The 16,536-nt window shown below is 33.5% G+C and overlaps 1 protein-coding gene and 1 long non-coding RNA gene across 7 annotated transcripts in view; one reads left to right on the forward strand and one right to left on the reverse strand.

Moving 5' to 3' along the window:
- Positions 1-16,536, forward strand: part of LOC125812155 (bifunctional 3-dehydroquinate dehydratase/shikimate dehydrogenase, chloroplastic) — a 35,349-nt gene that overhangs the window by 3,250 nt on the left and 15,563 nt on the right. The window contains exons 1-4 of one of the 6 annotated variants that reach the window (XM_049491639.1): positions 8,271-8,386; positions 8,652-8,890; positions 10,937-11,042; positions 11,508-11,735. In XM_049491639.1, coding sequence (XP_049347596.1) covers positions 8,378-8,386; positions 8,652-8,890; positions 10,937-11,042; positions 11,508-11,735 — 582 coding nt within the window. In that variant the 5' untranslated portion in view covers positions 8,271-8,377. Of the gene's footprint in view, positions 1-8,270; positions 8,387-8,651; positions 8,891-10,936; positions 11,043-11,507; positions 11,736-16,536 lie in introns of those variants that run through there. The other 5 variants (XM_049491641.1, XM_049491640.1, XM_049491643.1 and 2 more) reach the window with 5 other exon arrangements.
- Positions 9,275-9,800, reverse strand: LOC125812174 (uncharacterized). The gene is made up of 3 exons (XR_007441976.1): positions 9,759-9,800; positions 9,611-9,656; positions 9,275-9,338 (listed from the first exon to the last, which is right to left on the reverse strand). It is a non-coding gene; the product is annotated as an uncharacterized LOC125812174 (long non-coding RNA).

The following is a 16,536-nucleotide window of genomic DNA, read 5'->3' on the forward strand; positions in this document are numbered from 1 at the left end:
TCGCGCAATCGAAATGCTGCTAACTAACTGACTCAGTCGCTGAGGCATGCATGACTCTGAAGATCCTATGAAGCTGATCAACAAAGTGTTGAGGGTCTTCTCTGCGATCTGTTCCCTGTAAACTGTGGAGGATTCAAGGCAAGAAATTCACGAACTCTCGAACTTCCGGGCCCTTCAGAAGGTCCGGCAACATCTGGCGCAACTGGTTGGCACTGTGCAGCTACTAACTGTGCTAACATATATACTGCACTCTTGAAATCCTGATCAGATGGAATAGGAGGAACTAGAGGTGGTACTGCTGGTGGAGCCGGAAGTCCTGTAGCCCTCGGAGGCTCCTGAAGCTGGAGAAGCTATAGGGGGCTGAGAAGATGTCTCCCCCTGGGTCTCACAATGGGCTACCTCCACCTGTGGTACTTTGTCGGTACCCTCGCTTGCAGTTGTATCTAGCCCCTGGCTAGTTGTGGTCTGTCTAGTGTCAGTCATCTCTATCTGCATACAAGTATCAATTATAAGCCAGAAACCTCAACCCTTAAGACACCGCTCTATAGCACGAGGTGAGCAAAAGAAGGATAGTCATTCTAACATGCCCGGTAGCTTCTTGCTTATCGATGTGGTGCACAACACATTTATAAACAAGACTCTACTAGACATGGCTTGCAGACTCCCTAGGATACGACGTTGCTCTGATACCAAGTTTGTCACGCCCCAAACTCGAGGGGCGCAACTGGCTCCTAATGCCAAAACTCAGGCCCGAGCCGACCCTGCTGAACCATTTGCTACTAGGCAGCACACACACAATCAAGAAAACAAACAAGTATATCTCGGCTTAAAACTAAGCCTCGGCCGGCAAGGCCCCTGTCAACTGATCTATAAAAGAAACAGCTACTCCCAGGAGATCATATAAATTAAATAGCCAACTAGCACATAAGTCTTGATTGGGACGTCGAGGCCACCATGATATCTATACCAAAACTAAAAAGCATGTATATATCCAATACAATACATCAAACAACTCACAAGCTTCAGCAAACCAACAACATAGGCCAGTATGGCCATAACGTAACTGTACACCCCACACACTAGTCTACAAGCCTCTAAGAGTAGTAAAGATTAGTGGGACAGGGCCCCAGCCTACCCATAAAGATATATACAACAAAATGTAAAAAACCTCCCAACTCTAGCAGCTCCAGAGGAAATGGGATAGCCAACCAGATTAAAAGTCAATCCTGCTGCTGAGGAGGTCTACTCGGTCGTCTGTCAGGACCTGCATGCATGAATGCAAAGCCCCCAAGGCAATGGGGCGTCAGTACAAAATAATGTACAGAGTATGAAAGGCAATAGACTATGGAGGTATCCTGATATACTGGAATAATCTGATAAATAAATCAAGGATAAGATAAGTGTACTGACCTGCTCTAAATCTAAACTTATCAAAAATAATAAAACAACAACCTAACCAAGCCCCCATAAGCTCGGCAGGTACAAACACACACAAGACCACCTACTCAGGCCCCCATAAGCCCGGAAGGTGCCAAGCAACTATATACCCCTATCGGTAGTCCCCTAGCCCGTAGGCAGTCACATAGCCCTCTTAGGCATTAATATATCCCCGTAGGCAGCACATAGTCTCTTAGGCATCAACATAGCTTATAGAAACTCATAGCCCTCTTAGGCAACAACATGGCCCTGTAGGAAGCACATAGCCTTCTTAGGCGTAATATAGCCTGTAGGCAACTCATAGCCCTTTTAGGCATCAATATATCCCCGGTAGACAACTCATATCCCTTTTAGGCATCAATATAGCCCTGTAGCAGAACATATCTGTTCTAGGCATAAATCACATTCCTGCAGCTAACCACAATAGCCCAAGGGCCACAATAGCAATCCAATCGCTAAAAGCGAGCAATTTAGTTATAAGCAACCTATACAAATAGCCTCTAAGTTGTGTCCAACATAAGGACGCTACTAACTGAATAAGAATCCTGACAAGGGAGGATTATATCAATCGAGCATCTAACAATCAACAATAATGGCTATAAGTGTAACAAGGATAACAACCTAATTACATTGCTCCTAAGCTTTAAGGAAACATGCCGTAAGTAGGGAATAACCTTAATATACCTTTCCAATGAACGCTCGAAAGACCGTAGTTCCTTCACGAAAGTTGTTCCTTATGTCTTAATTTTCGTAAACACTATACATACACAGCTGGTACAACACCTTCATCATGCTATAACTCCATATGAACCCTCTCTTAAGCTTTCTCTCTAGTTTTGAAACTGAAATGAAATGTTTTCATGGCTTAAAACGTTAAATAAGCCGACATACCATATTTTTGACCCAACCCGGATCCGACCCGAATTTTGCCTCGGCAGTCCCTAGTAAAATCCTCATTACTTTTTACTCTGATTTCGGGTTTGATACGGGGTTTTGTGCGTTGCAAACTTGACTCGTATGCCTTCGATTTAATGGGTGATAGGCCTTCTAACTCTTTATATATTAGGAGAAAACATCGACGACATTTGACCTTAATTTTAGAGAAATCTTTAAAAAGGAACTTACGATAACTTTCGCCAACTTTTATTTTGCCACTTACTTAACTGCAAAACTTGAGATACAACCCTTGAGCACTTAAAATATGACATACCACATCATTTTTAATTTATTACTCACCCTCCTTGTCTTTCCACGAAGATATGAGTTAATTTAGACGTTTTGAAAAGTCTGGTGTTACATTATATTCATGTCATATGCAATTCCTTTAGTAGAAATCATAACACTCATAGTACATGTAATTTATTTTTTTTAATAAAAAACAACATATATAAGTAATTGTTTTTTAAAAATGGGCCCCCCAAAAATATGGGGTCCTAAGCAATGACTTTAGTGGCCTAGGGGTTAAGACGACGCTGTGTATAATGTGGTTAAAAACTTTATTGTTTATGCACACTATAAATTACACCTAAATGTACCAAATCACTTACCACAAATCTATAAAACTATACATTTTCATCAAATCACTTACAAAATCTCTTACCATAAATGGTAACTATCACTAACCAAATCAATTATCAAATCACATACCAAAGCATAATTTACACTATCAACTACATCAAAGTAGGCAACTCAATAATTCTTTAAACATGTTATATATGCCAAATCAGGAAAATTAATACACCAATAAATGTACCAAATATTTTACCAAAACTATTTGATAGTCAATTTTGAAGTTGGTGTTTACACATGGTCTAAAAGTTAATAATTACACCAAATCGCATACTATAAGAATTTGAGAATTAATGTTTTCACACCAATCAGACAAACAAATACACCAACACATGTACCAGAATATTAATTTGAAGTTGGCCTTTGTATAAGGTCTTAAACAATAACAATACCAATAACAAAATATCACATACCAAGACAAATTATTGATGTATGTTGTTAATTGAGGCATGCAACATACCAATTAAATCAGATCGTGTATAATAAAAAAATTCAAATTAGGTGTTTATATACGTACAACAACTAATGTTATACCAAAAAATATTTAATGAAACAATTTAACAACCAAAGCTGCTTTTTTATACCATCAAAAAATATCACTTGCAGAAAAAAAAAAACGATGTTCATTATCAGCTGAACCTAATAATATACCAAAAACCTAATATTATACCAAAAATGACTACTAATATATAATGTTTATTCAACAACAAAATCCATCCAATTGATGCACCAGACTATTAACGAAATCATATAAATTTTATATTACACCACAACAACGTACTTTATAAACCAACGATTTAACTATCAAAAAAAGTAAACACAGATGGTGATTAAAAATTAAATATATTAACCACGTAAAAAAACACCAAATCAATCCTTTTTTATTCAAATACCTGATGAGTCCCATCGCCCGTTGTGTTGTATTAGAGTTGAAAAATTGTTGGTATCCATTTTGAATACTCGATCAGAGTTGACAGGGAGATTTATTTTTGTTAGAAACCTCTCTTCATGGGAGAGAATATATAACAAAACTGAGTAAATCAGGGAAGGTAAAATAATTGGAGAAAATTAAGGGATGTGGGATAAGCATGGCTGACTATTTCGTACGTTTCTTTTTTTATTTTATTTTATTTTAAATATAAATTCTAGTTTTGTAAAAAAACTGTTGTTATATAATTGAAAAAAAAGTATTGTTATGTAGTAGTAATTAAGATACTTAAGTTTTTTACCCTATTTTTATTTGTCTACTTTTCACACTGTATTTTGATTATAATATTGATGTATAATTTTAGATCTTAAAAAATGATATGGAAACAAGTAATTGATGTAGACAATAAACTAGAAAAAATAGTAATGATTTTTTCTTAATATGTTAAAAAGTGATAGAGTGAGAGTGAAAATTTATTTTTGAAATATAAGTAAAACACTGAATGAAGGGTGTATTTTTATTTTTTGATACACTCCTTATATTTTAAAAAATTAAATTACCCTCAATAAATTTGTACTATATTTCTAAATATGAATAAGTTTACCAAAACAAATAAAATCTTCTTAATTATGTACAACATGATTTTTCTTTTTCAAAATGAAAAGGTAAAAAACATCAAATAATAAGAATCAAAGATAGTAGTAAAAAACATTAAAGGGACATTTTTGCGGTCTATCTAGGCGGGCAAAAACAAACTATTTTAAATATATTATTATATTCCATATTTATTTTAAAATATAATTTATAAAATATCCGAAAGGTACATACATTATATTACAGTACGGGTAATAATTCAATGACGTTTGTGTATCATTTTTTTTTTTTTTTAAATGCAATTATTCTTATGCAATGTGAATAAATTTGCAAGGTATATAATTTTTTAAGAGACAAATTTTATAAATGGAATGGACCGAGAAATATTTTATTCCGCCTCGACAATTATGAAAAAAAAAACCACCATTAAATTCTTTACGCTTTAAATTACATATGACATACTATTTACTTTGAAAAGTCTAACTTGTTTAATACAATCTACTCTTAAATTAATTGAAATACTTGTTATTAAAAGTTGATATGTTATTTCATCTCTGAAACTAAAATCAATTGCTCACTATTAATTTCACAAGTATATTGAAAAAAAAATTTAAATTAGAGACGTATCTTTTAAATAACATCTATATATATTATTATATATATAAAGGAGGAACATAGAGAAGGTGATGTGGCACCTCTCTATGGCCTCCATTAATTTTTTTTCCCTTTTTTTGAGCATTTTTCTTTTTTTAATTATTTATTTTATTTTTAATATCTCATAAAGACTTTATACTCAATTACTCAACTTTTCACCCCCCCACTATAATATATCTTCTTTATTAGATATAATGTGCATATTTCATCCTTTTCCTCTTCCATTAGCATAGCTAAATTTGAATAGGGTGAATCAGCCTTAGGAAAAGTAAGCCCCCTTTCCTTGATTGAATTTGGCTTCGCTGCGCCCTGAATCAATCAAAAAGCTTATTGATTTGATTCATCCCATTTCATTTATTTGGGCGAGAGGGTAACTCTCATAATTTTCAACTTTTCATATTCATAACCTTCTCCACTATAATATATCTTCTTTATTAGATATAATATGCATATAGTTATAACTCTCATAATTTTCAACTTTTCATATTCGTAACCCTTAAATATTAAATATAAAAGTTAGGATACCTTATGATATTCCTTCATTATTTTTCTATATAAATTCATATTTTTTGTTTCATTCTACCCAAAGTTATCCTTTATTTTCACGATAGTATTATATTTATGCTTTTATTTGGCTTGAAAAAAAAGAAGAAAGCTTTTGAATAGTGATAGACTTGTAGTGATATTGACAAGAGCTTAGATAATTATGCATTAATTTCCCTTTCCTTCTATTTTTTAATGATATGTTTACTGTACTATTTCTTCTTTCTCTCTTTTTTTTCTTATGTATATCTATGATGCCTCTTAAATTTAATTTTTATATGAAGAAAGCTTTTGAATAGTGATAGATTTGTGAAGTGAGTATCAACAAGAGTGATGCCTCTTTGCTTTTGTTTGACTTGAAAAAAAAAAAGAAGCTCTTGAATATTGATAGGTTTGTGAAGTGGATATGACAAGATTTTAGATGATTATGTATTGATTTTATTTTTTCTTCTATTTTTAGTTTTAATGATTAAAGTCGCATTGATATGTGTATTGTATTATTTCTTTCTTTCTTTCTTGTGAATCTTCATGATGCTTCTTATAGGAACTTCTTATCCTTGTAAGTCTATAATTTCTTTTAGTTCAAATTAGTATTATAAAATACTAGAGTAGATCCTAATGAGATGTCACTTCCTCACGAATTTATCTTAATTATGGTTGAAAGTCTGTTATAAATACAAATCAAATTTATAAATCTTTTCTCTTGGCTCAAATTAGTAACTTAATTATGTTAAAAATCTGATACTAATCAAATTTTAAAATTTATAATTAATTACTTAAAAGAAATAAAATTTAATAAAGTAATTTTTTATTTGTTGTTTATTATGTAAGTTCTTAAAGCTATCGATAAATATGCCTGCATAAAAAGTTTAAAAGATAAATATAAATAACATGGAGGGAGAGATGATGCGGTAATTCTAAAAAAGTTTATATACACAAAGAAGAAACATTTATATTATTTGAAATAATTGAGATACAATAATTGTTATTGATATTATAAAGGAAGGGTACTTATTTCATATCATGGTTCAGGCGTTAAAAATCAGTGAGGTTTACTCTTCCTTTTCGATGCCCGTGGAACTACTGTCAATGGTTTACTTCTTGGGAATGTTAAAAAAAAGATTACTACGTGATTTTTTGAATATGCCTATATCTAAATCCCAATCAAAGACAAGTTCTACCAAGGCCAGGATCTGAAAGAGAGGATTCACTTTCCTAAATTCCAAGTGACATGATTCCTCCTTCAGAAGCTAACTTACGTTTTCATCATAAGGTCAAGTTGTATTGTTTATTATTTTTCTACAAAATTCAATTCATTAAACATAATTACATTTCATACTTGGTTAGAGGAGTGCGGAAAAGATCGAAATGAATAAAGTCAAATTTAACAACACAAATGAATAACATAAAGTATTAACTAAGTATAAGTTGTTTTATACTGGGGGATTATAAATTAGTACTAGATTTATCTCTAAAATTCAAAAATAAGAAGTTAATGTATGAAAATTTAGTCAAATATATATTATATCTGGATTAATAGCTTAAATATAGAATACATATGAGGACATTTTCGGTCACCATTGTTTGAGTTCATTTTGGCTTACATGCTCATAATGTTTTGAAATTATAATCAATTAGTTGATTGACTTTCTAAAAGAACAAGAACGTTAATTATATTTTTTCAAGTTATAATAATCATTATTCTTCGTTAAAGTTAATTGGTACGTAGAAGTTTCAAAAACATTACTCACTATTTAATTGTAACCATTACATATTTACATTAAAAGTATACTAATTATATTTAACAAACCCAATATATATAATCTATTCTTTAAAAGTATATTTATTTCTTCTTCTATTGTTTTTTGTACTTTGAAAAATAGTGTATTTATTTTAAAATCATTATAAATTACAAGAGGTTATTTTACATCTAAAGAAGATGATTACATGTAAAAAAATTTCATGGTTTTTCCTATGGAACCAAATTATACATCTATACATTTATAGGAAGGTATAATATAATTATTTTATATTCTTTTTATGTAAGAAGGAACTCTTAAAAAATATTTAAAAATTTCAACTAAAATTATTAAATATACATAAAAATACATTTTTTATATGTATAATATCTCTTCTATTCAAATAATATTTAATAAATTATTTGTGTTATTAATGACCGCGCAAAATGCGGATGAATTCACTGGTATACAATAAAATATAAAGACCAAGACGAATATTCCATGAAATTAGAACCATACTCAATGGCAACGTAAATTTGTAATTATTAAAAACATTTAAATAGTACTAATTATTATTCAATTTTCTACAATATTTTAAGGAGAATATTTATGATCATGTAAAACAAATGGAAAAAAGCATAAAAATAAAATAAAATAAAATATAATTCATCCCTCACCAACCCCCTACACAGTTTCCCCATCCTACTTCTGAATTTTCTATCATATAAATATAAATCTAAATAAAAACCACACATATGATCTATCTTTTTTTTCTTCTTCTTATATATAAATAAATAATAAAAATATAAATACTTGTATATATCTTATCTTTGTCACTTGGACTTTTTCAAGCTGGCTGCTGAGCCTACAGTTCTGCTGTTTACCCATCTGTGTGCTCTAAAGTTGGTTGCCAATGGAGTTGGTGAGTCATTTAATAACTTTTTTCAAATAATGGAAAAATAAAATGATTAACAATTTGAAATTGAGTTGGTTTTCTCTTCTCCACTCACCAAACTTTGTTAAGACTTCCACCAACCCACATTGCCTCTTTTACTCTTATAAAACTAAAAAAGAACACTTTTTTTTGTTGTTTAAATTCTTTTTTTTTTTTTGTGGGTTTTGATTCTTGAATTGTGGGTGTTTGAGATTTTTTGTTTTTTTTTGTTGTTGTGGCTGTGGGTGGTTAGGTTGTAGATTCTGGAGTGAAGAAGATGGAGGGTGAAGCAATGAGGAAGAATCAAACTCTAATTTGTGCACCAATTATGGCTGATTCAGTGGATCAAATGTTGATTCTTATGCAAAAGGCTAAAACTAGTGGGGCTGATCTTGTGGAGGTTCGAGTGGATAGCTTGAAAAGCTTTAATCCTCGCCCAGATATTGATACCCTGATCAAACAGTGCCCTTTGCCTACTCTCTTCACTTACAGGTTTCAATTCCTAATTCCTGCTTCCATGTTTGTGTCTTGTGAAACTGCCATATCTGAATTGAGTTGTTAAAGTTTGTCCTTTTTGTGATTTTTTTTGTTATAGCTAGAAGAATTGGAAAACAGAAATTAAAAACTTTATATAAAAAATATCCGAGACCACATAATTTGTGTCTTCAAGTAATTTAATCTCCTCATTGTTCCCGAGGTTATGAATTATTTTCTCTCAAGATAAAATGGATATAACTATTATTGGTGTAGCGGTTCCTCAAGCGCCAATAACTTCGTCGAACTCAAAGTCAGTAGCAAATTACACAAAGACTACAGTTATGTTTGTAAGAAAATATGTAGAAGAAGTTCAGAAAATTCGATGCAGAAAATTGAGAGAAATCAATAACCTCCTGCCACTGAGACTTATTCATTCTCATCAACAAGGTATCACGCGTGATACCTGAAAAGAAGAATAAGAGAACTACTGATTGGGAATTCTAATAAAACTTTATGCAAACTAGGATGGCTGTTGCTGGCTGCATTAAAAAATATTGTTTCACTTGTATATTTGGGGTAAAAACATGTTCCTCTCTAACTAGAAAGTTGCAAAGATTTTTTTCGGATGCTTAATGCCACGTCACAAATGTTAACTTGATGGTATTATCTTGGTGCAAAATTGATTAAATGATCTTTTTGACTTGTTCCCACAAAAAAAAAAAGGTGGTAACGAACCTGTATTATTGATCAAGATATCAACTGTTCCCCATCGATCAACCACCTGCAGGTGTGATACTTGTGACTTGTGAGGTGCAGTTCAGCTGGCAACAACTGTGATAAGATCCATTCTTAATTAATATTACTAACAAAAGAGAGAGCTTACAGTTTTCATCATGGATTCTACATTTTCTTCTTTCGAAACATCGCCTCCAAAAGCCACTATTTATAGTCAACAAAGGTAGTATGAACAGTTGCTACTGTGCCTTATCCAAAAAGTCACAATCCATTCAATGTGAAAGGGTACCATTCAAATTGCATCCTTTCTCTTGGTGTCTTTTCGGGAAAAAACTTCATTTCTTATTCACACCTTTTAAAACCCAACAAGATTAAGGATGATGATTAAGATTTATCCTTTTTTCCTTGTTTTGCTTCGAAATCCAAAAAATAGGAGAATAAGCCTTGGTACAACAACAACATACTTCGTGTAATCTCATAAGTGGGACATATCATGTCGATGCAAAGATAAGGAGCACTGCAACATAGCTTAGACCTTCCTAAGGGCAATTACTTTTTCCCTGGTTGGTCCCTTTTCACTTTCTACTGATACAATGCATGTTCGTCGACCTGCAGCTATGTTTTGGGCGTGGGGAAGGGGATAATATTAATACGATACTATCTGACATATCCTGTCGATACACATATAAGGAGCTCTACAACATAGCTTGCATAAAGGCATAGGGTATGGTTACTTGCTACTTTATCTAATTTGTCCCGGAACTCAGAAAGGCATTGCATTTTTCAATGGCACTAGGTTCTTTTGTATATAATTATGTTCTGATCGTTTTGTATATAAATTTTGACTGGTTAACTTTCTCAGCACTGGCTTTTTGAGGAAACCAATTACATGAACTCGAAAAGATATTGATATTTTCATCTGGCTTGTTATAACCTTAACAAGCCATCTTCTTTATTTATATTGATATTCTTGTTTGTCAGGAACCTGTGCTTCATTTTTGTGATGCATGTTTTCATATGGGAATTTTGTGAACCACACTTTAGCAATACAGGCAGGATAAGTATGTGCTGAATTTCGGTGTTATGTCTATTGTAAATTTTTGACATTATAAAACAAGGACACTTCTATATCTTCATGCAAGACATCTGAGATCAACCTTGTGATAGAATTTATTGCAGTGTCTGTTAACTTGTGATAAACAAATATTAGTTCTCTTACAATACACATGTAAATATAGCTCTACTTTCTGATTTTGTAGTTCCTCTCTTACTTCTCGACATTGGAAAGTGCATTATAAAATTTCCGAACTTTACCTACTTTGCTAGGCCCACTTGGGAAGGTGGTCAGTATGCTGGTGATGAAATGAGTCGATTGGATGCACTTCGATTAGCGATGGAGTTGGGAGCTGATTACATTGATGTTGAGCTAAAGGTAAATTTCACACTAAAATGGCCCTTCCCACCTTATCCGTTAAAAAAGAAAAGAAAAGAATGATGAGCTTTTCCTGAGTGACTGCTGCTAAGTGTCCTCAATGGAATTGATCAAGTAAATGCATAAAAAGGAGAATACAAGGCCAATCAATCTAGTTGCTTGACGTTCAGATCTCCAAAAACTTGAGTAGTTTTGTATTGTGACTTTGAGCATTACTTTTGAGATGTATGGCCTGAGCTGCTACTTGCATGAAGGAATATTCAGTCACAGACCCATTTTGCCAACTAAGAAATCCTTCCTGTTGGAATATTTGATATATAAAGCTTTGCTAACTTTAACATCAACGTTTCTCATACTTTGAGTCTTCATTTGTTCTTCCTTTTTGCTTTGACGGATGCTTCATCAATTAACAATAATCATTGCTTTTCTTATGCTGTTTGTTTCTTTTTTCTCCTCCTCCTTTAGGCTATTGACGAGTTCAACAATGCCCTGCATGGAAATAAATCTGCAAAATGCAAACTTATTGTTTCTTCTCACAACTATGAAAGCACACCATCAGCTGAGGATCTTGGCAATCTAGTAGCAAGAATACAGGCATCTGGAGCTGACATTGTGAAATTTGCTACAACTGCACAGGATATCACTGATGTTGCACGTGTTTTCCAAATTACTGTTCATTCTCAAGTAAGCGGCGTAAGTAGTATAGTCAAGTTGTATAAGCATAACTTGTGTTCAAATATGCATGGTGATACATCATGGTTTTTCCTCAGCTGGATTTGGTGCATAATAATAGTAGCTGCTTGGCTGGAATCTAGAAGCTGGCTGCTTTTTGCTTTTTGTATTAACTATTAAGCCATACATGCCAATAAGTTAGGTATAGCAGCATAAACTTATGGCTGAGAATAACTTCTTATTAAAAAAAAAGTAATCGAGAATTACTTCCAAATTAACTCTCTCTTTCTCTCCCGGTGAAAATGGTGGGGGTTTGTTAAATTGTCTTAATTTATCTGATGATTTTTTCCATTGCAAGAAAAATTTAAAGGTAGATAGTAGAATTGATGCCTTGGAGACATTTTATCAAATGAATGGCATCCTGATATCACTTGTCAATTAAGGGGCCTTTTAGTACATCAAGCGATTTGATCGTGTTATATGCTGTTGGGTTGTTGGATTCTAGTGAAGGCTGGTGCATTCTTATATGTGTTAACAATTATGTTTTAGTTCAAACGTAATTTTCACTGAAATGATTTAGCAAGTAGTGATAAGGTGATGATTGGCTAAAAGAATTATATGTTCTCTTAAATACAAAAGTTTTCAAAGAATTATATGTTCAAAAGTAATTTTCACTGACATGTTTTCAGAGATAGCTCTTCCCTTTATGAAACCAGTTTGGGTTTTTGGAGATGATATTTGGCAGTAAGTTGGCCAGTCTAGAGTTAAGGATTTTAGAAATAATCTTGGATGATACATTGCACAGGCTAATGAGTCTGAGATCAGAATTTTTTTGAGGGTGATCTATTTTAGGGATCATAATAATACAAGTGTAAGTGCCCGTTTGGATTGACTTATTTTAGGTGCTTTTAAGCCAAAATAGCTTTTACGCAGTTTTGAAGTGTTTGGATAAAGTTAAAAAGTGCTTATAAACACTTATTTTAAAGCCAAAATAACAAAAATAAGCCAAAAGCCATAAGTTAGAAATCCTAACTTATGGCTTTTGGCTTATAAGTCATAAGTCAAAAGCCAATCCAAACAGGCCCTAAGTATAGAACTTGGTAAGAGCGGATCCCCGGAAGAAAGCCTTGACAGCATTGTGGACCTCAGTAGAATTGATATCCCAACATTTATGGTAGAACATTCCACTAAGACCATCAGGCCCAGGTGAACTGTCAGGATAAATAGCATGCTTTCAGTCACTTCCTGCACGGTAGGAACAACACTCAACTTGTTATTTTCTTCCTCAGTGATACAACTTTCAATACAGTTCAGGGCACTGAAATCAGTAGTATCAGAAACTTGAGCAAAAAGGTTCTTATAATAGTTGGCTGCTCCTTCAGCAATATTAGTGGTCTCCTTCTAACCAGTTGCCATGATCATCCTGGATTCTTCTGATATTCAATTTCCTTCTGTTATATTTGATGGTGGCATGGAAGTAAACTGTGTTCGCATCACCCTCATTCATCCATCTGACTCTTGCTTTTTTTTCTGAGCATATAATCTTGAATTTTTAGGTATCTAATGAACTCAGCTTTACATTTAGATAGTTCACATCTATTCTCAGGAGTGTTATTAGCAATGCAGTTGTCTTCCATATCCCTAATCAATGATTCCAATCTCTTAGGATCCTCATAAATATCACCAGAGGTTTGCTTAGACCAGATACTGAGAGCTTTAGTGGTGTTCTTGATTTTTCGGTGGAGGATGTAAAGAGGGTTCCATATACTTGTTCATCCCAACTGTTTTGGACAGTATGATGAAAGTCGGGGTGATCTGTCCAAAAGTTAAGGAATTTGAAATATTTAATGCCTTGGATGTCTTCATGGAGGATTTTCATTGGAAGAGGGGCATGGTCCGAACAAGATCTGGATTAGTGTGTGACAGTGGTGCTGTTGTACTCGTCAAACCAGTTAGAATTGTAGACTAGCCTATCAAGTCTTTGATTTTCTACCAAGATCTAGAGGCTCTGATACCATGTGAGAAATATAGGAAAATAATATTATTGAATAGTTGTTGTGTCTACATTATTACATTGGGACCCTATTTATAGACCCTAGAATACAATCCTTTACCAAGTAGGATACTATTTAGTATTCCTATTTCTATTCCTATTCCTATTCCTATTCCTATTCTAATAGGATTGTATAAACCTATTCCTATCCTAATAGGATTGTATAAACCTATTCCTATTTTAATAGGATTGTATAAACCTATTCCTATTTTAATAGGATTGTATAAACCTATTCATATTCTAACACTCCCCCACAACCCCTCAAGCTAGTGCATACAATTCATGTACCTAGCTTGTTACAAATGTAATTAACATGAGGACGCTTAGTGAGATATCTGCAAGTTGATCACTCGACTTCACAAAATTGACAATCAATCTCAATGTGTTTGGTCTTCTCATGAAATACTGAATTTGATGCATAATGCCGATAAAACACAAAGTGATAAAATTACAGTGTTGGAACTTCCCAAACCAAGCTTGCAAAAACTGTTTCAGACCATAGAGTGACTTACGTGAGCAACATACAAGGCTACTAAACTCCCCCTGAGCAACAAAATTAGGTTGTTGCTCCATATAGACTTCTTCACAATGCAACGGTTATTGTAAGTGTTCAAAATCTAGTATAAAGTATATGGATCATGTTGGAATCAATAGATGAGTCGATATTAAGCAAGTCACCGAAAAACTGGCCGAAACATGCTCATATGTCGGAGTATTAGATTTGATGGCTAAAAGTGGTCACAATCTAAGAGATAAAGTTATATGGGTAGGGTCGGAATGATGTCACGACCCAACTAGAAAATAGAAATTATATAGGATAGTTCGAATTGATGGAACGACCCCATTGAAAAAGAGAAATAATATGGGTCGGGTCGGAATGATGGCACGACCCTACTGAAAAAGAAAAATTATATGGGTAGGGTTGGAATGATGGCACAACTCTACGCAAATCAGATTTGAGGAGTCACCGGAAAGACGAATGGAATTATGCAAATCAAATCTGAGGAGTCACTGAAAAGACACATGATGCTATGCAACTCAGATATGAGAAAATAGTTCGGAAAAATTCACAGTACTACACAAATTAAATATGAAAAGTAGTCTGGAGAGATGCACGGTGCTACGCAAATCAAATATGCAAAAAAGGTAGTCACCGAAAGGATGGCACGGTGCTACACAAATTATATATGAAAAAGTAGTCACTGGAATGATGGCACAATGCTACACAAATTAAATATGAAAAAGTAGTCACTGGAATGATGACACAGTGCTACACAAATTAGATATAAAAAAGTAGTCATCGGAATGATGGCACGGTGCTACACAAATTAGATATGAGAAAATAGTCACATGAAAGATACACAAATTAGATATGAGAAAATAGTCACATGAAAGATACACTGTGATCCAACTTTTGCTAACATAATCATTGGCCAGACGGGCAACATATATGGGTAATAGCCACCCGCCGGCAGCGGAAGCTCTTTGATTTTCTACCAAGATCTAGAGGCTCTGATACCATGTGAGAAATATAGGAAAATAATATTATTGAATAGTTGTTGTGTCTACATTATTACATTGAGACCCTATTTATAGACCCTAGAATACAATCCTTTACCAAGTAGGATAATATTTAGTATTCCTATTTCTATTTCTATCCCTATTCCTATTCTAATAGGATTGTATAAACCTATTCCTATCCTAATAGGATTGTATAAACCTATTCCTATTTTAATAGGATTGTATAAACCTATTCATATTCTAACAAGAACATTTTGTTCTTTATCTTGCAATATGGTAACTATAACATCACCCGTCCGTAGTAGCCAAATTTTGTTGGAGCAATTGTTAAAAATATGGTCCATCCCAAGTTTTCTTTTATAATTCTCAATTTTTCCACTGTCCACCATAGGTTCTTGAAGGCAAATGAGAGGTAATTGGTGTTGGAGTCTCTCCAGGGATCCTTTTGATCCAATTCCTCTAATGTTCCAAGATAAAAAATTAATCATTGGAAACCGTAGGGGTAAGGTTGCTTTATTTATCCTTGATAGGATTGGTTGTATTGTCATTAAAGAGGTGTGTTTCTCCGGTATTGTGGCTATTTCTTGGGGATATATTATAGTTGTAAGAGATGTTCTGCTTCGATTGGATGTCATGGTTTTGATGTCCTTCAATAGTGTTGTTACCTGATTTATTGCCTCTGGTAACCTCATCATCAGAGTGAGATATTTCATAGTTCTGATTCTGACATTCCATAATCTTTCCTCATACAACACCGTCTCCATCCACCATCTCCATCCACCATCTCCATGTCTTGTTGTAACTCTCCTGTGTCGTTTATCCCTAGCTTAGTAGTATCAGGTGGGTCTGGTTCAGGGGATAGGGGCTCTTCCGCTTGATTATGTTCTTGTCTTATATCTCCCAGGAGATTAACAATATTACCTCTAATCTGTTCATTGGTCTCTATGACCTTTTCTTGTTGATTCAGGTTGATAGCAGGTCATGTTGGTAGAGTATTTCCAATATTTCCATGTTTCTGATTTGCTTCTCCATACAACTCTATATATATTTTTTTTGAGAATGGTAACTTTTTCTTCTATTTATCCACAGGTATGCTACATCAAAGTAGCCCCTCTTCCAAAAGTATTACAAACTAGACTGACTCCATCTGTGCTTTTTGTCACAAATAGTCTAAAACATCTCAAAGTTCTTCTGCCTGTACCAAGACTTTCTATTTACACCAAAAATAATAAAGAGCTATACAATTCA

Source organism: Solanum verrucosum, unplaced genomic scaffold (genome assembly GCF_900185275.1).
Source record: "Solanum verrucosum unplaced genomic scaffold, falcon-dt-bn FXZP01000115.1, whole genome shotgun sequence".
Classification (NCBI taxonomy): Eukaryota; Viridiplantae; Streptophyta; class Magnoliopsida; order Solanales; family Solanaceae; genus Solanum; species Solanum verrucosum.